The sequence below is a fragment of the Daucus carota genome, chromosome 5 (genome assembly GCF_001625215.2).
Source record: "Daucus carota subsp. sativus chromosome 5, DH1 v3.0, whole genome shotgun sequence".
Lineage (NCBI taxonomy): Eukaryota > Viridiplantae > Streptophyta > Magnoliopsida > Apiales > Apiaceae > Daucus > Daucus carota.
Window position 1 is genome coordinate 32,260,003 of NC_030385.2, and position 16,116 is coordinate 32,276,118.

The 16,116-nt window shown below is 35.2% G+C and overlaps 3 protein-coding genes across 3 annotated transcripts; 2 read left to right on the top strand and 1 right to left on the bottom strand.

Annotated features, from left to right (window-relative positions):
* The first annotated feature begins 1,532 nt into the window (after positions 1–1,532).
* Positions 1,533–2,740, top strand: LOC108220175 (carboxylesterase 1-like). The gene has a single exon (XM_017393865.2). It carries the CDS (start codon positions 1,600–1,602, stop codon positions 2,566–2,568), a length of 969 nt encoding a protein of 322 aa, XP_017249354.1. The 5' UTR covers positions 1,533–1,599; the 3' UTR covers positions 2,569–2,740.
* Positions 2,741–2,770: 30 nt separating this feature from the next.
* Positions 2,771–5,059, bottom strand: LOC108220174 (receptor-like serine/threonine-protein kinase At4g25390). Its single transcript, XM_017393864.2, has one exon. The coding sequence runs from the start codon at positions 4,787–4,789 to the stop codon at positions 2,918–2,920; it is 1,872 nt and encodes a 623-aa protein (XP_017249353.1). The 5' UTR covers positions 4,790–5,059; the 3' UTR covers positions 2,771–2,917.
* A 7,639-nt stretch (positions 5,060–12,698) lies between these two features.
* On the top strand, positions 12,699–16,116 carry LOC108220497 (alpha-L-fucosidase 1). The gene is made up of 3 exons (XM_017394282.2): positions 12,699–13,284; positions 13,817–14,056; positions 15,238–16,116. The coding sequence occupies exons 1-3, from the start codon at positions 12,749–12,751 to the stop codon at positions 15,905–15,907; spliced, it is 1,446 nt and encodes a 481-aa protein (XP_017249771.1). The 5' UTR covers positions 12,699–12,748; the 3' UTR covers positions 15,908–16,116.

The following is a 16,116-nucleotide window of genomic DNA, read 5'->3' on the forward strand; positions in this document are numbered from 1 at the left end:
AAGTGCTTCTTGACTTATTACACAAACAGTACGAAATAAGTGCTTCTAACTTATAAGCCCAGAAGTCGGCTTAAAAGCCGTAGCCAAACACCACCTAAGAGCCACATTTTTTATATTATATTTAGGAGCCAACAAGGAGACCTTTGGAGATGCTAAAGTTCACAAATCACGCTTCACAAATCACAGCCATAGCCTGCTCGTGCTCCGCCTGTTTGTATGTGTTGTTTGTCAGGAATGGAGTCACTTTTCTAGCTTTACTCACTTTTGCATCGTTGAGGTTTTTTTTTCTTTAATGTTTTCGCATTGTTTAGTTTTATTTAGTGCTTGTAATTGGGAGTTTCTTCACGAATATATTTTTGTACGACTTTGCGCAAAAAATTCTATTATACATAGGTATTGGGTTGTAAAAATTATACATAGGTATTGGGTTGTAAAGTTTTTACTATCTTTTTCGTTCAGCCCAGGAGGAACCTAAATCCTGGTTCCGCCTCTGGGTATATGGTAGAAAGTTCACAAGTTCGAAAAAAATAGTAACAAATTATGGTGTGATAAGTATTCTTCTGACAAATCGGGAGAGATTATTATGCAAGAAATATTTTAAAACTTAACGTGTAGTTTATGGTAAAGTCTCTGCACCTCAGGGGTGGGCGGATCAGTTTGGTTTTAGCCCGAACGATCTGCTACTTAAACCTTATTCAACAAATTGCTCCAGAATTGTTGGATTAGAAAATAAACGGCCTTTATTTTAAAGGCCACACAAAAGAAGCGCGGCCCGTCACTTGGGCCGGACTTTTTCAGCGTGAGTCGTGCGAGTTGCAGTATAATTTCAAGCAATTGTATGTGATGAACAATGGGTAGTACTTGTTTCTGATTCTGATGACAATTTCTTTGACAAAGTTCTAAGATATGTCATTATTCAGTATGCTGGTATGTGAGCTGGTATGCTGATAGATTGAATTTTCATCTGAGGTAAAATGCTCATAGTCCCTCTTTTACAAATTTTTGGCAAGTGCACCAGGCTCATGCACAAGGATTCGGGCTTGCTGGAACTCTTAGCCCGTGTGAGCCTTTACAGAAAGGAACTATTGAGTTGAAACGCTATAGCTAGTAATGAAGAGGATGTCTTGGGGTGAGAATAAATCAGACCATCTGTACTGTATATAACAAAAACTTATAAAGGGTTAATTGAAAAGGACTTAAACATATTTAGCATAAAAAGAAAGAAACGGACTGCAGAATGAAGTAATTTTCTTAAATAAAAAAATCACACTTTTAGAAAGAAATCATGGACATTCTCTATGATTATACTTTCCTTTGTAGTATTCTATAGAAAACAAACAATCATAATCAGTCACTATCTAACCCTTAATGTATCTCCGGCATTTGATTCGTAAAGAACGTGTGGCCTAGGAGTATATTTGTTGGCTCGTCGATGGAAGCTACTGGCAGAATAATAGAATAAAACAATTTTGGGAATTAGTCATTTGTATCCAAGAATCTTGAGAGGCCTCATATTACCATAAAAGATCACTGTCCTTTCATAAGTCGAATGAAGAATAAACATTGAGTTGCAAAAATCTAAATTCTTAGACATTGAAAATGTCAGACACTCCAAGACCAAAGCTTCCGGCTAACAAGAGCCCAATAGTAAGTAATCCCGATGGCAGTTTTACGCGACTACTTGAAATACCATCCATTCCCGCGACACCTGACGACGATGGACACACTCCTGTTCTTAGTAAAGACATTCCTATGAATTCCGAGAAGGGGACTTGGTTCCGAATATTCATTCCACGACAAGTACTTAATAGTACTCAGAAACTCCCCCTGTTGGTATATTATCATGGTGGTGGTTTCGTGTTCATGAGCGCTGCCTCGGCCACAAGTCATAATTTTTGTGCTAAACTAGCTTCTCAGCTCCATGTAGTGGTGGCTTCAATCGAGTATCGTCTTGCCCCTGAACACCGCCTGCCTGCTGCGTATGACGATGCAGTAGAAGCTTTGCATTGCATCAAGATGAGCCAAGATATTTGGCTCCATCAATATGCTGACTTATCTAATTGTTTCCTTGGCGGCTCTAGTGCAGGGGGCAATATAGCCTATCATGCAGGACTACGTGCAGCTGATATAGTTGATGATCTTGAACCGCTGAAGATAAAAGGGCTAATTCTGCAGCAACCTTTTTTTAGCGGTTTAGAAAGGACAGAGTCAGAAATAAGACTAGGAAGCGGTTCAATTTTGACCCTTGCAGGCAGCGATCATATGTGGAATATGTCGCTGCCAGTTGGTGTGGATCGTGATCATGAGTACTGTAATCCGTTGATTGGAGGTGGATCGGTTAACATAGAGCGCCTACGGGTCCTGGGATGGAGGGTACTTACATGTGGTGGTTCTGGGGATCATTTAATTGATAAGCAGATGGAGCTGCACAGGATGTTGGAGGAGAAGGGTGTACAGACCGCGCTATATCTTGGAGACGGCTATCATGGTATGGAGCTTATGGAACCTTCGAAAGCTGATGGACTTATTGAAGCTGTAAAGCAGTTTGTTTCCTCAACAGTGTCCTAGTGGCGGCAACAGAGTACTTTAAACTAAAATAGATTAATTATCAATTGAGGTCAAGTTTACAGAACAATAATTCGACATTCTCTATGTATTTGAGATGCAACCAGGAACATTCCTATACCTGCGGAATTCCTATGCTCTATATATTGAGATACTTTATACAATTCAAGAATAATCCCCTTTCTTTAGACACACCCAATAAGCATAATCTTCCAAACAAGAATTTTACTCAACAAAGCTAAACAAATATTAGTAATGTAATTTGATTCGGTATTTACATGCAAATCAAACAAGGTAAAATAATTTACAGGTGATAAGACTATACAGTATACTAACACATGATATTACACCCTCATTGTGGCTTCTTGCGAGACTTTGATGCCAAGGGGGAGTTTGGTGAAGGCAAAAGCTCAACTGGCAATACTGGGGGTTCCATTTCTCCAGTTAGCATTGCTGCCACCTCTTTCATAGAAGGCCGGAGTAGAGGTGATTTTTGCAGACACAGAAGTGCTATTGTGATGCATAGTAAAGCCTGCTCAGTGTCTAGAGATTTCATCGACTGATCAACCAGATCAAGAAGTTTTCCTGCACGGGCAAGATGCCTTGTCCAATATAGTAGATTAGCACGCTGAAATTCCTTCATTGGGGATCCTGTAACTTGAAGTGGCCTACGCCCTGAAATCAGAACCAACAGCACCATTCCAAAGCTGTAAACATCAGACATTTCCGAGGGAGTGGAACCACTGCAATACTCGGGAGCAATGTAACAAACAGTTCCCCTCATACTTGGAGTGCTACTAATACCACAACTTCTAGGAATATCTCCACTCACAGAATCATGACTACTACGCCTACCTCTCCCGAGTTCACTACTTACTCCATCAGAAAACCAATCTACACTACCCTTGCTCTTACTCCTTTTCACCTTCCTTTTCACATACACATCATCAACGTCCGTTGGCCACATATTATCCTCGTGATCAACTGCAGACATGTTTTTCCCCTGCTTCTCCTTCTTCTTTTTCATTCTACTAAGTTCCTCACAATACTCCTCCTTCCACCACTCCCTAGCAGGCCTTCTCTTATCTTTCTTTATGTTCTTTTCCTCATCTAATGACACCCACCAATCCAACCTCCTCTTACTCTTCTTCTTCCTCTCTGATTTCCCCATCACCCCTGGCTTTGATGAGCCTCCATTCCAATCATTCTTTGGCTCTTCTTTCCTAATTGCATTTCCAATCCATTCCATCACATAATCTTTCACCACTCCCTGTTCTACCACATCATCATCTTGCTTCCTCCACAAATCCTTCTTCATTTCCCCATTCACCGTTTCCATTCCACTCTCCCCATCAACCCTTCCAGAATTCTCTTCAAACGGCGATCCTCCCTCTGTCAATTCCTCCGTAATTGTAAGTGTAACACAACTCTCCGGAGACTGATCCAAACCAAAATCCAATTCATTACAAGTACTCCCATTAATCACACTATCCTTTTCTTCCATCTGAATTACAGCAAAATCTTTCATCTTCAACGAGGCGAGACCAAAATCACCAATCTTCGCATTAAAATCATCATCCAAAAGAATATTACTAGGCTTAATATCGCCATGAATAACAGGAGGATCACAACCATGATGCAAATATTCTAATCCCTTAGCAACATCAACCGCAATTAAAAACCGAATTTTCCAACAATCAAGTTCAACAGACTTACACTGCAGTAAACACTTCTGTAAGCTCCCATTAGTCATGCGTTCATAAACAAGCAACATGCGACGCCTTTGTCTGTCCAAACAGAAACCAACAAGTGACAAAATGTAATAAGACTCAAATTTAGCAGCCAAGAAAAGCTCATTCTGAAATTCACGCTCGCCTTGTAGAGAACCAGCGTCCATGACCTTAACAGCAACATTTTGTTTGTTTATTTTTCCCGAATAAACAGAGCCAGAGCCGCCTTGTCCGAGGAGGTTTCTAGTGGAGAAAGAAGAGGTGGCACGACGAAGAGTTGAGTACGAGAAGCGGTGAGGTCCCGTGGAGGTGGTGTTTATTAAGGTGGTTTTGTGAGCGAGTTTGCGAAAATAGTGAAAAATAAAGGCTATGAGGATGATCAAGGTGGCAGCGGCGACGGCGAGGAGAGGAGCAAGGAGGTGAGGTTTGTGGTGGTGGTGTGCGGTGGCGGAGTATTGGAGGAGTCTACGTGATGAAACATAACGAGATGGCATGATCGAAATATTTATGTTTCGGCTTGAGTTCAAACGAGAACTAAACTTAAAAATGAAAATCGAAAATCGAGAGTAACAAACTGTGTTACCAGGTGTTTGCAGGAATTTTAAAATAGTAATGAAGAAGATGAAATATAATTGAGATCATTTTTGTATCAAGTCTGAGCTGTGATTCGTAGGTTAAACTTTGTTTTCATTACAAGATTATGAAACGTATGTATGTGTAGTGAAATACAGATCATAGTTCACCCTCAGGCCTCATGCCCATCATTTTCAATCAAAACTAACATCTTTAAAACTGATTACACTATTAAACTTTAGTACAACTTATGTGATTAGAGATCAACACAAAATATTATCGTAAAAAGTGAAAATCAGACTTAATCAGTAAACACCCAGAATAAGAAATAATCAAAAATTTATTAAATTGATCGGAGATTATTCGAATATTTAATTAGTTTGACGAACTACATATCATGGATTAATCGATAATTAATCACCAACTTATAAAACAATGCCCAGAGTTATATAAAAACTGTGGACTTTAAATTTCACATCACAGAAAATGCTAAGAATATGTATGAGCTGCTGTCATGCTTAACTTTATATAAATTAAATAAGATAATGGAGGAGCAGGTAATTTTGTATCTAATATTATACTGAGTAGTCAAGCAAGCCTGCTTGCTGGTTTAATATATGTGATTATAATATTAAACAGGTAGCAGTGATTTAGGTGATTGATGATTATGAATGATCAGTAATTATAGTTTTATGTTAAGGATAACTATGGTAATTAATCTACCTCAGGTTTATTTGTTTTTGTGGGTGAACAAACAGAGTGTGAGTTTGTTCTGGTTGGCTTGACAAATTGATATTCTTATGTGTTTAGTTGGCAGTAATTTTCAGTTTTCCTGATTTGTGTATATTTTTTCAAACTATACTCTGTCACTCTTGTGTTTGTTTGGATCTTACATCATTTTGTGAAATCTTGTTGGATACATGTTGCTTTCAATTTTAATCATCTCGTATGACTATGTTTCTGAAACCTGCCCAAACACGCCTGCTTGCTTGCCTGTAATCATTTTAAGTTCATCGATTGACTTTGTTAAATATTGATTTACAAAAGCTAGTCCAGACAGATATTTACTTTGCAGGTTCATGTCTTCTTCATTCTTTAATGGATGGTCGTCCATGCTGTTTGTGGTTCGCATAATGCCAGAATTCATTCTTGACCCCGTGCAAAATACTTGTAAAGTCGTGAGTCGGACCCTCGTGGCTCACTCGTAAGGTGGAATTAGTCCGATTCGATAAGACGGGAACTTTGTTTGTAGAAAAGATATGCCGACTTGACTTCTCTTGTCATAGCAGATTTTTTCAAAATTGATATTACTCTTTCTGATTTTTTTATATGTCACTGTTGACTTGGGCACGTATTTTTAGGTGAGTCGACCGGATAGTAAGTTATTATTTTTAATTGATTTTTTTTGTGAATTAAAATTTTGATCACATATTTTTATTCAGAAAAAAATTCTAAAATAATACTTTTAACTACCCGGTCAAAACATTTAAAAGTGTGTGCCAAAAAGTCAAACGTCATATATTGAAAAACGGAGGGAGTATTCATGAACTTATAATTGTGCTCGAGCAAAAGACTTTTTGTTCAAATAATTATTTCTCCGTCCTATTTTGTATGAGATTTTTCGACACAATTTTAATTGTTTGTGAATATTAAATAAGTGTAATGATGAATGTATGATTATAATAATTTTTAAAATATGTTTAATAGAAAAATTATTTTTTGAAATATCTAAAAAAATAATCATGAGATCGATGGAGTAATAGGATATGCCCACTGCTGAAAATATTCATGGGTGCCTTGTGACTTTTGACTTGTGAGTAGGGTTCATGTCACAGCGGCACGGGCATGCCAGTTTGGGCATGCCCTAGCCTTTTGTCCATTTGGCATGCTTTTTTACTAATTTTTTATATAAATAATAAAATTTATATAAATATTATATCTTATAAATATTGAAAATTTTAAAAATATAGTCCAACTTCATAGTTAAATATTAAATAAACTACTAATATAAGTTAGTACTCTAATAAGTTCTGTTCTTAATATTCCTGTAATGATGCAGCAGTTTTTGCTATATTTAATGGAAAATGGCATGCTATTTGGGTATGCCTTTTTATAAAATACATGCCTATAGGCATGCCAGCGAGAACTGCCGTGACATGTACCCTACTTGTGAGCCCGCGCATGTAATGGACTCAAAACGGGCTTATGGGTGTGTTGTACAATGAAGAAAAGTATCGAGGCAAGGTTCTCTTCGACCTGTCAAAAACCCAAGCTACCCGGTGGTTATTGTTAAAGAATTTGTGTGGTGCCCAATATCATATCTGTGCTGAAAAGTGTGTACGCAAGGGCAAAGGCCCAACTCAGTAAAGACAAAAGCTAGACTTGGGTAGGCTGTCAATTGATCGAATATCCAGTCCGACATAAGAGCTGACGGTAGGGATGGGCATCGGGCCCTTTCGGGTCGGGGATTGTTATACCCGGCCCCGATCCCCGAATCCAAACCCAATCCCCATCCCCGGCCCGATCCCCATCGGGGATTATTTTTCGATCCCCATCCCAGGCCCGATCGGGATTCGGGGATACCCGCGGTGATTCGGGGATTTTTAATTTAAGCTAAAATTTCTATTTAAATACTTAAATTCATTATTACGATTATTTTCTAAAATGTCTAATTAATACCTAATCATTTTAATAAACAGATCTTCAATGATTTAATTATGACTTTTTTAATTTTAAGACTTATATTAATAGAAATAAATATTAAAATTTATTTTAATATATTTAATTATATTAAAGAGGTATATAAATATGTTAATAAATGATTATAAACATGTGAAAATCCATGACTGAAGTTGACCTAGAGAGATATATAAACATGTTAATAAATGATTATAATATATATGTATATATTTATATTTATATTATATATAATATATAATATAATAATCGGGTCGGGGATCGGGTCGACAGTCGGGGAAAATCGGGTCGGGGTTCGGGGATCGGGCCGGGGGAATGTGAAAAACCGTACCCGACCCGATTCCCGATTTTTTTTCAAAGTCATCCCCGTTCCCCGGCCCGTACCCGAAAAAATCCCCGAATCCCCGCACCATTCGGTGCAGGGATCGGGTCGGGATCGGGCGGGTCGGGATTAATGCCTATACCTAGCTGACGGAGCGGATATAGGGCACCTAAAAAAAATCAGATACGAAGAAATTTTGATCCAGAAAAAATCCGATCTGATATGTATGGGATATGAATTTAATACGATCCGATCCCAAAAAAATCTGATCGACTTTATTTATTTATTTAAAATTTATTTATTCATTTATATTACTTAACTAATATATATATATATATATATATATATATATATATATATATATATATATATATAAAAGTAAATAAAAGTAAAACTAATACGATGCACAGAAAGACACAAGACTTAAACTAAGAGTGTTATAAGACATCATAGTTAGAGTATATAGTGACATTGTTAGTCTCTGCAAGTTTGGCCGTGTAATTCTAATTCTTTGCGGAAATTGTTTGCCAGTAGCTTTGCTTCTTACCCCTTCCTGCTCAAGCTCAACAACTGATTGCATTCCATTGCTTATGTTTTATATTTCCTTAACTAATGTAACGTGACAGTGGGCTAATATGTGTACTAATTTGTGTTTTCATATAACTTCGCTTTTTAGTTTTTATTTTGCAATATTTCAAATTTTTCTGCCATCCGAATGGAATTTTTTTATATTTTTTATAAATATACATGGAGCGGAGATCCGATCCGAAAATCCGTTATCCTACGGATCCAGATATGGATCATGTTGTAAAAAATCCGACTATAATCCGATCCGAATCCGAAAAAATTTAATAGATCAGGATATGGATCAAAGCCGATCCGATCTAAATTCGATCCATGGACACCCCTGGGCTGTGGTAGAAGCACAAAAACATTGCACATATTTCCAAAAAAAAAAAACGATCTTACAATTTAGATTTTATTTGAAAAAATAGCTTTTAAGTAAGAGCAATTCTAATAATTTAGTTATTTGAAATCTTAAATTAAAATAGAAAGGATATAAGATGAAAAAATTCACTCAATATTTTAATAGATTCTTCAATCACTAAAATTATTCTCATCCCTTATCTTTAATTAATATTTCTCCTCTCCTGACTCTTATATTATAATATCTGTCTAAAAAAACTCCTATTTTATAATATATTAGAAACAAACACTTTTTCATCTTTATTTTTTGTAATATATGATATTATTTTTGTGGAAATAATGAGCGACTTCGATTTTCAATAAGTTCTAGTTGTCTCCGAATTTTAATGCAGTCGCTAATAATATAAAATGTCCCTCTTCAGAAGAAATTCATGTGTTGACGGGAATTGAGACAAAAAACTTTTATTAATGCATTTTAGAGATTAAGGGGGTGTTTGTTTCCAGTTTAAAAGCCGGGCTTCTGGATTATAAGTTAGAAGCATTTATTTGTACCGTTTGTGTAAAAAGTCAAGAAGCACTTATTAAAAGTTATGAATGCTAGTTTTTTTTTCCAGGGTTTCTGCTTATTTCCTAAACACTTTATTCACTTATAAGTCTTAACTTGCTTCCAACTTCTACTCTACTTTTTTATTTTAAGCAATAAACACTTATTTTAAGATCACCCAAACGGCCCCTAAGCTGCGTGTAAGGGAATAATTTGGTCTCAATATCACTAAAAATTAGTATGTGTTATAAATTAATGATTTGCCCGTATCAGATCCCGTATGCATTAATAATCTGAAATTCATTTTATATTATTATTTAATTATGAATAAAAATAAAAAAGAATTGATTAACAGTGTACAATTTCCCTCTTTACTCATTTGTATAACTGATTGAATAATCGGTGCGAGGTGAATAACACTGTTCGTTAGTACTACATGTGATGTGAGGTCCGACACTAACCCTGCCATTGCATTACCGAGGCCAAAAAGGGCCACCTTCCTATACATGATTGCTTCCTTTGCAGAAAACACCGAACAATCAAACAAGATTTAATTCGACTCCTTCCTTTTCAGCCTTTTTATACCCTGAGGAATCTCCCACGAGCATCGCAGGGGAATTTTATTAAAAAAATATCAAACATAAATAATTATCGATCATACATATCAAATTAATTGTAAAGATTACCAAACCTTTTCTTAAAAGGGTGTTTATATGTAAAATTTACTATTTCTTGTCTTGTCGAAACCCTGAGTCTCGCTGGACCTGCCCTATCGTTACCGTCAGGGTCTCAGGGACGGAGCTAGGATTTGCGTGTGGGGGCGCAACATATAATAGACAGGAAAGAAAAGGAAGAGGGCAAAAGAATTCTATCATAACCTGTAAGAATCGAACATGCACCTTTTGTACCAAAAAACCAGTACCTCAACCATGAGGGCAAGTAAGCAAAGCAATCAAATATACAGTGAAAATATAGATGGATTGTGGAGGTAGTAGGGATGGCAACGGGTTGGATCGGTTCGGATATTTGAGATATCCAAATCCAAATCTAAATTATTTTTAAAAATTTAAATCCAAATCCAAATCCAATCGGATTTCACATATCAAATCCAAATCCAAATCCACGGGTTTCGGATCGGGTTCGGGTTTATTCAGGTTTATCCAAAACCTGAATTCCGAAATTTATATAGTATTATAAAAATATTATTTTTGATTTTTTCGCCCCTAAATTACATTATATTTAAAACTAAACTACTTTAATAATAAAGTATTACACATAAATAAAATCTTGAACCGTATTTAATAACTTTTAAACACAAATCTTCACTGTATGGAGTATGAAATTTTAAAGTAACTCATTAGCTAAACAAAAAAAGTCACTATAACCCAAGAATATACACATTCACACCCTACCTATATATATATATATATAAACAAAATTTAGTAGATTTAAAATTGAAAAAAAAGTATATTAGTAATACATATACATATACATGTATATATATTGGGATTTTTTTTCGGGTTTCGGGTTTGGATCGGGTTTGGATCGGATTCGGATTTCGGGTCGGGTTTCGATACGGAATGCCTAGTATCCAAATCCAAATCCAAACTCGTTCGGGTCTAAAAATCAAATCCAAATCCAAATCCAAATCCAAAATATCGGGTTCGGTAAGATCCATTCGGATCGAAACGGTCGGGTATCCATTCGGATCGGTTTTTTCTGCCATCCCTAGGAGGTAGTGGGGCAAGTACCCCCACTTTCCCGCGCTGAATCCGTCTCTGGTTACCGTTGTCGTCGATGGCTGGGGTCAATACTACTAATATCCTACCACTGAGCGAGTAAAACTTCCAAACGCATTAGTCAATATGAATTTAGGGATACGTCTGAAAATAGGACTTCATTTATCTCGTGATCTCAAAGATTATTTAGAGTGTGGTCCTTTTTGTTTTTAACGGCATTTCCGGTCGTGATTCAAAACCCAAATTTAGGACAATTTTGCCCCAAATTATTCCAATAGTGGATTAAAAAGTGATTCAAATTTGAACCATAATAGTATTGGTCCAAATTCTCTGGTCCAAATTTGGATCACTAATGTTTGATACAAATCTTTTTAGTATTAAAATAATATTACTTTTATTATCTGATAATTTTATTACTGTTATGAAATATAGATTAATTAAGATTAAAATATAATTAAAATGATGATCAGTTTAAAATAAAAATTTTGAATACATGAAATAAGGGATATCAACAATTTATCCATAGCTACAGAAAAACCAAAGATAAAGATGCTCATCTTGAATTTCGAAATGCACTAATTGATGAGAATTTATGGGAAGAATATATTAATTTAGAAAATTTGTATTTTTATGTAATATTTTAATAGTTTTAATTTATTTTTATGTACAATTTAATATTTTTGAATTATTTTATAATATTTTATTTTTGTCTAGTTGTTGATTTTATTATTATAATTGATGATGAAAATAGTTAACTTTTTTCAAAATATTTAAAATTAAAGTATAAGAATATAATAATAGTGAATGAATTTGGATTTATATTTGGATCACTGGATTGAAATACATTTTGAATCCCGCCCAAAATTTGGATCGAAATACATTTTGCATCCCGCCCAAAATTTGGATATCCAAAGGATGCCTAAGAACCCCACAGTCCCACGGATGTCAAAAGGAGTGTGACATGACAATCTTTATTATCTTCATAATCTCTAAGCGTCGGGTGTGTAAAAACTAGTTTTTGTCAGAAAAATTGTAACATTTTGACATTCCTCAAATCGATAAAAACACAAAAAAAAAATACATGAACTTATATTTAACCTTGACATTTATACATGTTGCGGGTTATAAATAAAAATTTAGATCAGTATTCATCAGCGCACAAAAAAATCTAAAATAATGTCACTAACAATTTAATTTACTCTCTCTCTCTCTCATTATTTTATGAATTTTTTTCCTCACTACTTTGACACACATTTTAAGTTGTATGTAAAATATATTTTCATATCTTATATTTTATAATTTATTTTCCTGTATAAAAATTTAAATATTAAATTTTTATTCAGAAAAAAAAATTAAAAAAAAATATATTTTATAAGATTACTAACATATGTATCGAGTTCTCCCTCTCTAACAAAAAAAGTTGAAGGGGACAGAAAAAATAATATTTAGCTATTTATGACAAAATATAAAAATACAAAAACTGGTGCTCATAGTACTCATTATAACTTTTTGTTTATTTCAGTGCTGATAATCCTCCCTAACAACTGCTTTTAATTTTAAAGTGGGTCCATTTCCCTTTCTCTTTTTATCTTTAAAGGTCCTTTCTCATTGTTGCTCTAACACATCCAAAAACCATAAGCCAGCTAGCTTCATGGCCAGGCTTAACCATCTCGTGACATTACTATTCCTCACCTTGAAATTTGCATTCCTCAATGCAAAATCAGTAACGCCACCCCCATTGCCTGTTCTTCCACTCCCTTCCTATTCCCAACTCAAATGGCAACAAAGAGAACTGATCATGTTCCTTCATTTCGGTGTAAATACATTTTCTGACTCCGAATGGGGAACGGGGAGAGAAAATCCTTCGATTTTTTATCCGACCGCTCTCGATGCCAACCAATGGGTTGATGCCGCGGTCCATGGGGGTGTTTCGCTCATGATCCTCACCGCGAAACACCACGATGGATTTTGTTTGTGGCCTTCCAAATATACTGACCATTCTGTCATACAAAGTCCGTGGAAAAATGGTCGTGGTGATGTTGTTAACGAGCTTGTCAATGCGGCAAAGCAACGGGGGGTGGACGTGGGGTTATATTTGTCGCCGTGGGATCGTCATGATCGACGATATGGGCGTAATCTGCAGTACAATGAGTACTATCTGGCTCAGTTGCAGGAACTACTTAACAAGTAAGTTACAAATTCAATATTAACAGTTTCTGCTAAATAACACCAGAGATTGTAAAGAGCTAAAATATTACTTAAACTTTCTTGAATTCGTAAAAAAATGTGTTTTAATGATACTGACTATATTTGTTTATATTGATCGTCATGTGTATAAATTGGTCAAATGTAGTCATGTCAAGAGATTAACTATAATAATAAATAAAGGGGTGATATATTGGAGTTGTTTTTTTATAATTTTATATTTTTTACTTATAGTATATATTATTAATTTTTAGTTATTTGTGGGGTTGGAAATGCTCTTATCTTAATAAGTAACGAGTATGCCGAAAACTCCAATTTTATTTGTAATTGATTAACTTACTACTGCATATGAGAGAAGTGCATTATAAACGTAATATTCATTTATAAACTTTTATGATTCAGGGATCCTGAGAGTGTAATCATTTAACAACCAACCATACTTTTCTAGCTAATTAAAAACTAAACCATGTGTTGGTTAATTATTAACGTGATAAGGATTTGTTTGGATTTGCAGATACGGGGATGTGAAGGAGATATGGTTCGATGGAGCAAAAGGTAAAAATGCACCAAACATGTCATATTATTTTAGTGATTGGTTTTCGATGGTGAAGGAATTGCAGAGTACAATCAACATATTCTCTGACGCTGGGCCGGACGTCAGATGGGTCGGAAATGAAAAAGGCTTTGCCGGGAGTACATGCTGGTCCACTATTAATCGCACTTCTTTATCAATTGGAAATGAGAGCCTAGTTGGGTAAGTAAAGCTAATGCAGCATTATCAACTTATTACACCACGTTTATTAACGACACTTTTAATAACTCTTACAATTACTTATACTATCGTATCTTTGATGTGAGTACAATTGACATCTAACTGCAAACTGGCCAGGACAAGTATACTAAAATCATCTTGATACTTCCTAGACAACTAGTAAAATAATCTACTGTCAGAAAATTATGAGTTCATTTTTCATACTAATTTTATACTACTATAGACTTGCTCACTTATTAAAAAAAGAAATCATCTTGGAGTAATGAATACTACATTTGGTTGGGCACATTCTTGTTGACTATATGTCATGCAGTGCAATTAAATATGGTCACATGCACCCCCATGTTGTCAAGGCAATCATCATTAATTAGTTCTAAGTCACGATTGTATTTTATACTAATAAAATAAATTCCTGAACGTTTGTCAAAAATAAATCCTATATATATTGGGCGACACATTCTCAAACTTTTTAATATATAATATTTCAATTTCAACACATGTTTTTAGATATTTTGAGTACCATTTTAGAATTTTATATGTAAATTAATTTTCCAATAAAAAAATATGAAAACAAACTAAAATGGTATATAATCACGTCACTTGAAATTATGTGACAAAAATTGATATGTCATATATTAAATTTACAAAGAATACACATTATATGTGTTGTGTTAGATATTCGAAACACCATTGTGTTGATAAGTTATATCATGATGGTTCTGTTTAGCTTTATTTCTTGCGAATTCTCGTTCACGTATATTTAACGGGATTAGTTTGGAGTTAATTTTGTTATTTTTATTACTATTTATGATTTTGCGATTTATAATAAATAATTTTATATAGTAAGGACCGATCTAAATTTGAATACAACTTGTAGCTTTATGTGTGAATAAAATTAATGTGGCAAATATAAAATTTTACTAAATTTTTTATTTTTTTTGGGTCAGGGGTGCACCCTGTCTGTAAGAGAGGTGTTGTTCATTCTAATGCCATTTGAAGTTTAGGGAAAGTTGTTACTAAACATTGTCACATGCACAGATCGTTTGGACAGATCTAAATATAATTGTACTGTAAAGCATAAAGCTAATTGTAGTAACATGATGCACGTACATTATTCTCGCAATGTATCTGATTATCTAGTGGTCACAATGAAAATGTTGCAGCTATCTCAACACTGGTGATCCCAGAGGAACTGACTGGCTGCCAGCCGAATGTGATGTATCGATCAGGCCAGGATGGTTTTGGCACAAATCTGAAAAACCCAAGAAGCTAACCCAGCTACTTGAGATCTACTACAATTCTGTTGGGAGAAATTGCTTGTTATTACTTAATGTGCCTCCCAACAAAACAGGATTAATATCAGATGCTGACGTTCAACGCCTCAAAGAATTTAAATCTGCTATTGACAGAATTTTTTCCACCAATCTAGCTAAAAATTCTTTGGTTAAAGTAAGTAGCCAAAGGGGTGGTCCTGATAGCGATTTCGGGCCTGAACAGGTGCTAGACAGTGACCATTTATGGACTTACTGGGCACCAAGTGAGGATCACAGTCATCACTGGATTGAGCTTACAGCAAAGGGAAAACTACTGAAATTTAACGTGATCAGGATCCAAGAGGCGATCGGGCTTGGCCAAAGAATCAGAACGCACAAAATCTATGTCGACGGAAAATTAGTTGCCAAAGGTACTACAGTAGGGTACAAGAAGCTGCACAGGCTGGAGAAGGGAGTAATTGAGGGGTATAGAGTGAAAATCAGGATTATGAAGTCCAGGGGAATTCCTCTGATATCTTCAGTAGGCCTGCATTTTGATCCCTTTTGGAATCCAAACTAGAGTAAGAATCAGCGTAATCATGAGGTCATAATAAAAAAAAATTGGACAATAGAATAATTGGTCCCATTTCTAGCCAGTGCACATGATTCAGGACCATTATCATGTCAGCTTTTCAAGTTATATGTCTCAGAGTTTGTGCTTTATATATGTCCTATATCATCAATTTTAGCAACTGCTCTGTCAAGATATAAGTTGCCTGATTTTCGTCC

Coding starts and splice junctions, on each gene's coding strand:
- LOC108220175 (XM_017393865.2), top strand. CDS start 1,600: ATGTCAGACACTCCAAGACCAAAGCTTCCGGCTAACAAGAGCCCAATA.
- LOC108220174 (XM_017393864.2), bottom strand. CDS start 4,789: ATGCCATCTCGTTATGTTTCATCACGTAGACTCCTCCAATACTCCGCC.
- LOC108220497 (XM_017394282.2), top strand. CDS start 12,749: ATGGCCAGGCTTAACCATCTCGTGACATTACTATTCCTCACCTTGAAA. Junction 13,285..13,816: donor TTGCAGGAACTACTTAACAA/GTAAGTTACAAA, acceptor TTGGATTTGCAG/ATACGGGGATGTGAAGGAGA. Junction 14,057..15,237: donor GGAAATGAGAGCCTAGTTGG/GTAAGTAAAGCT, acceptor AAAATGTTGCAG/CTATCTCAACACTGGTGATC.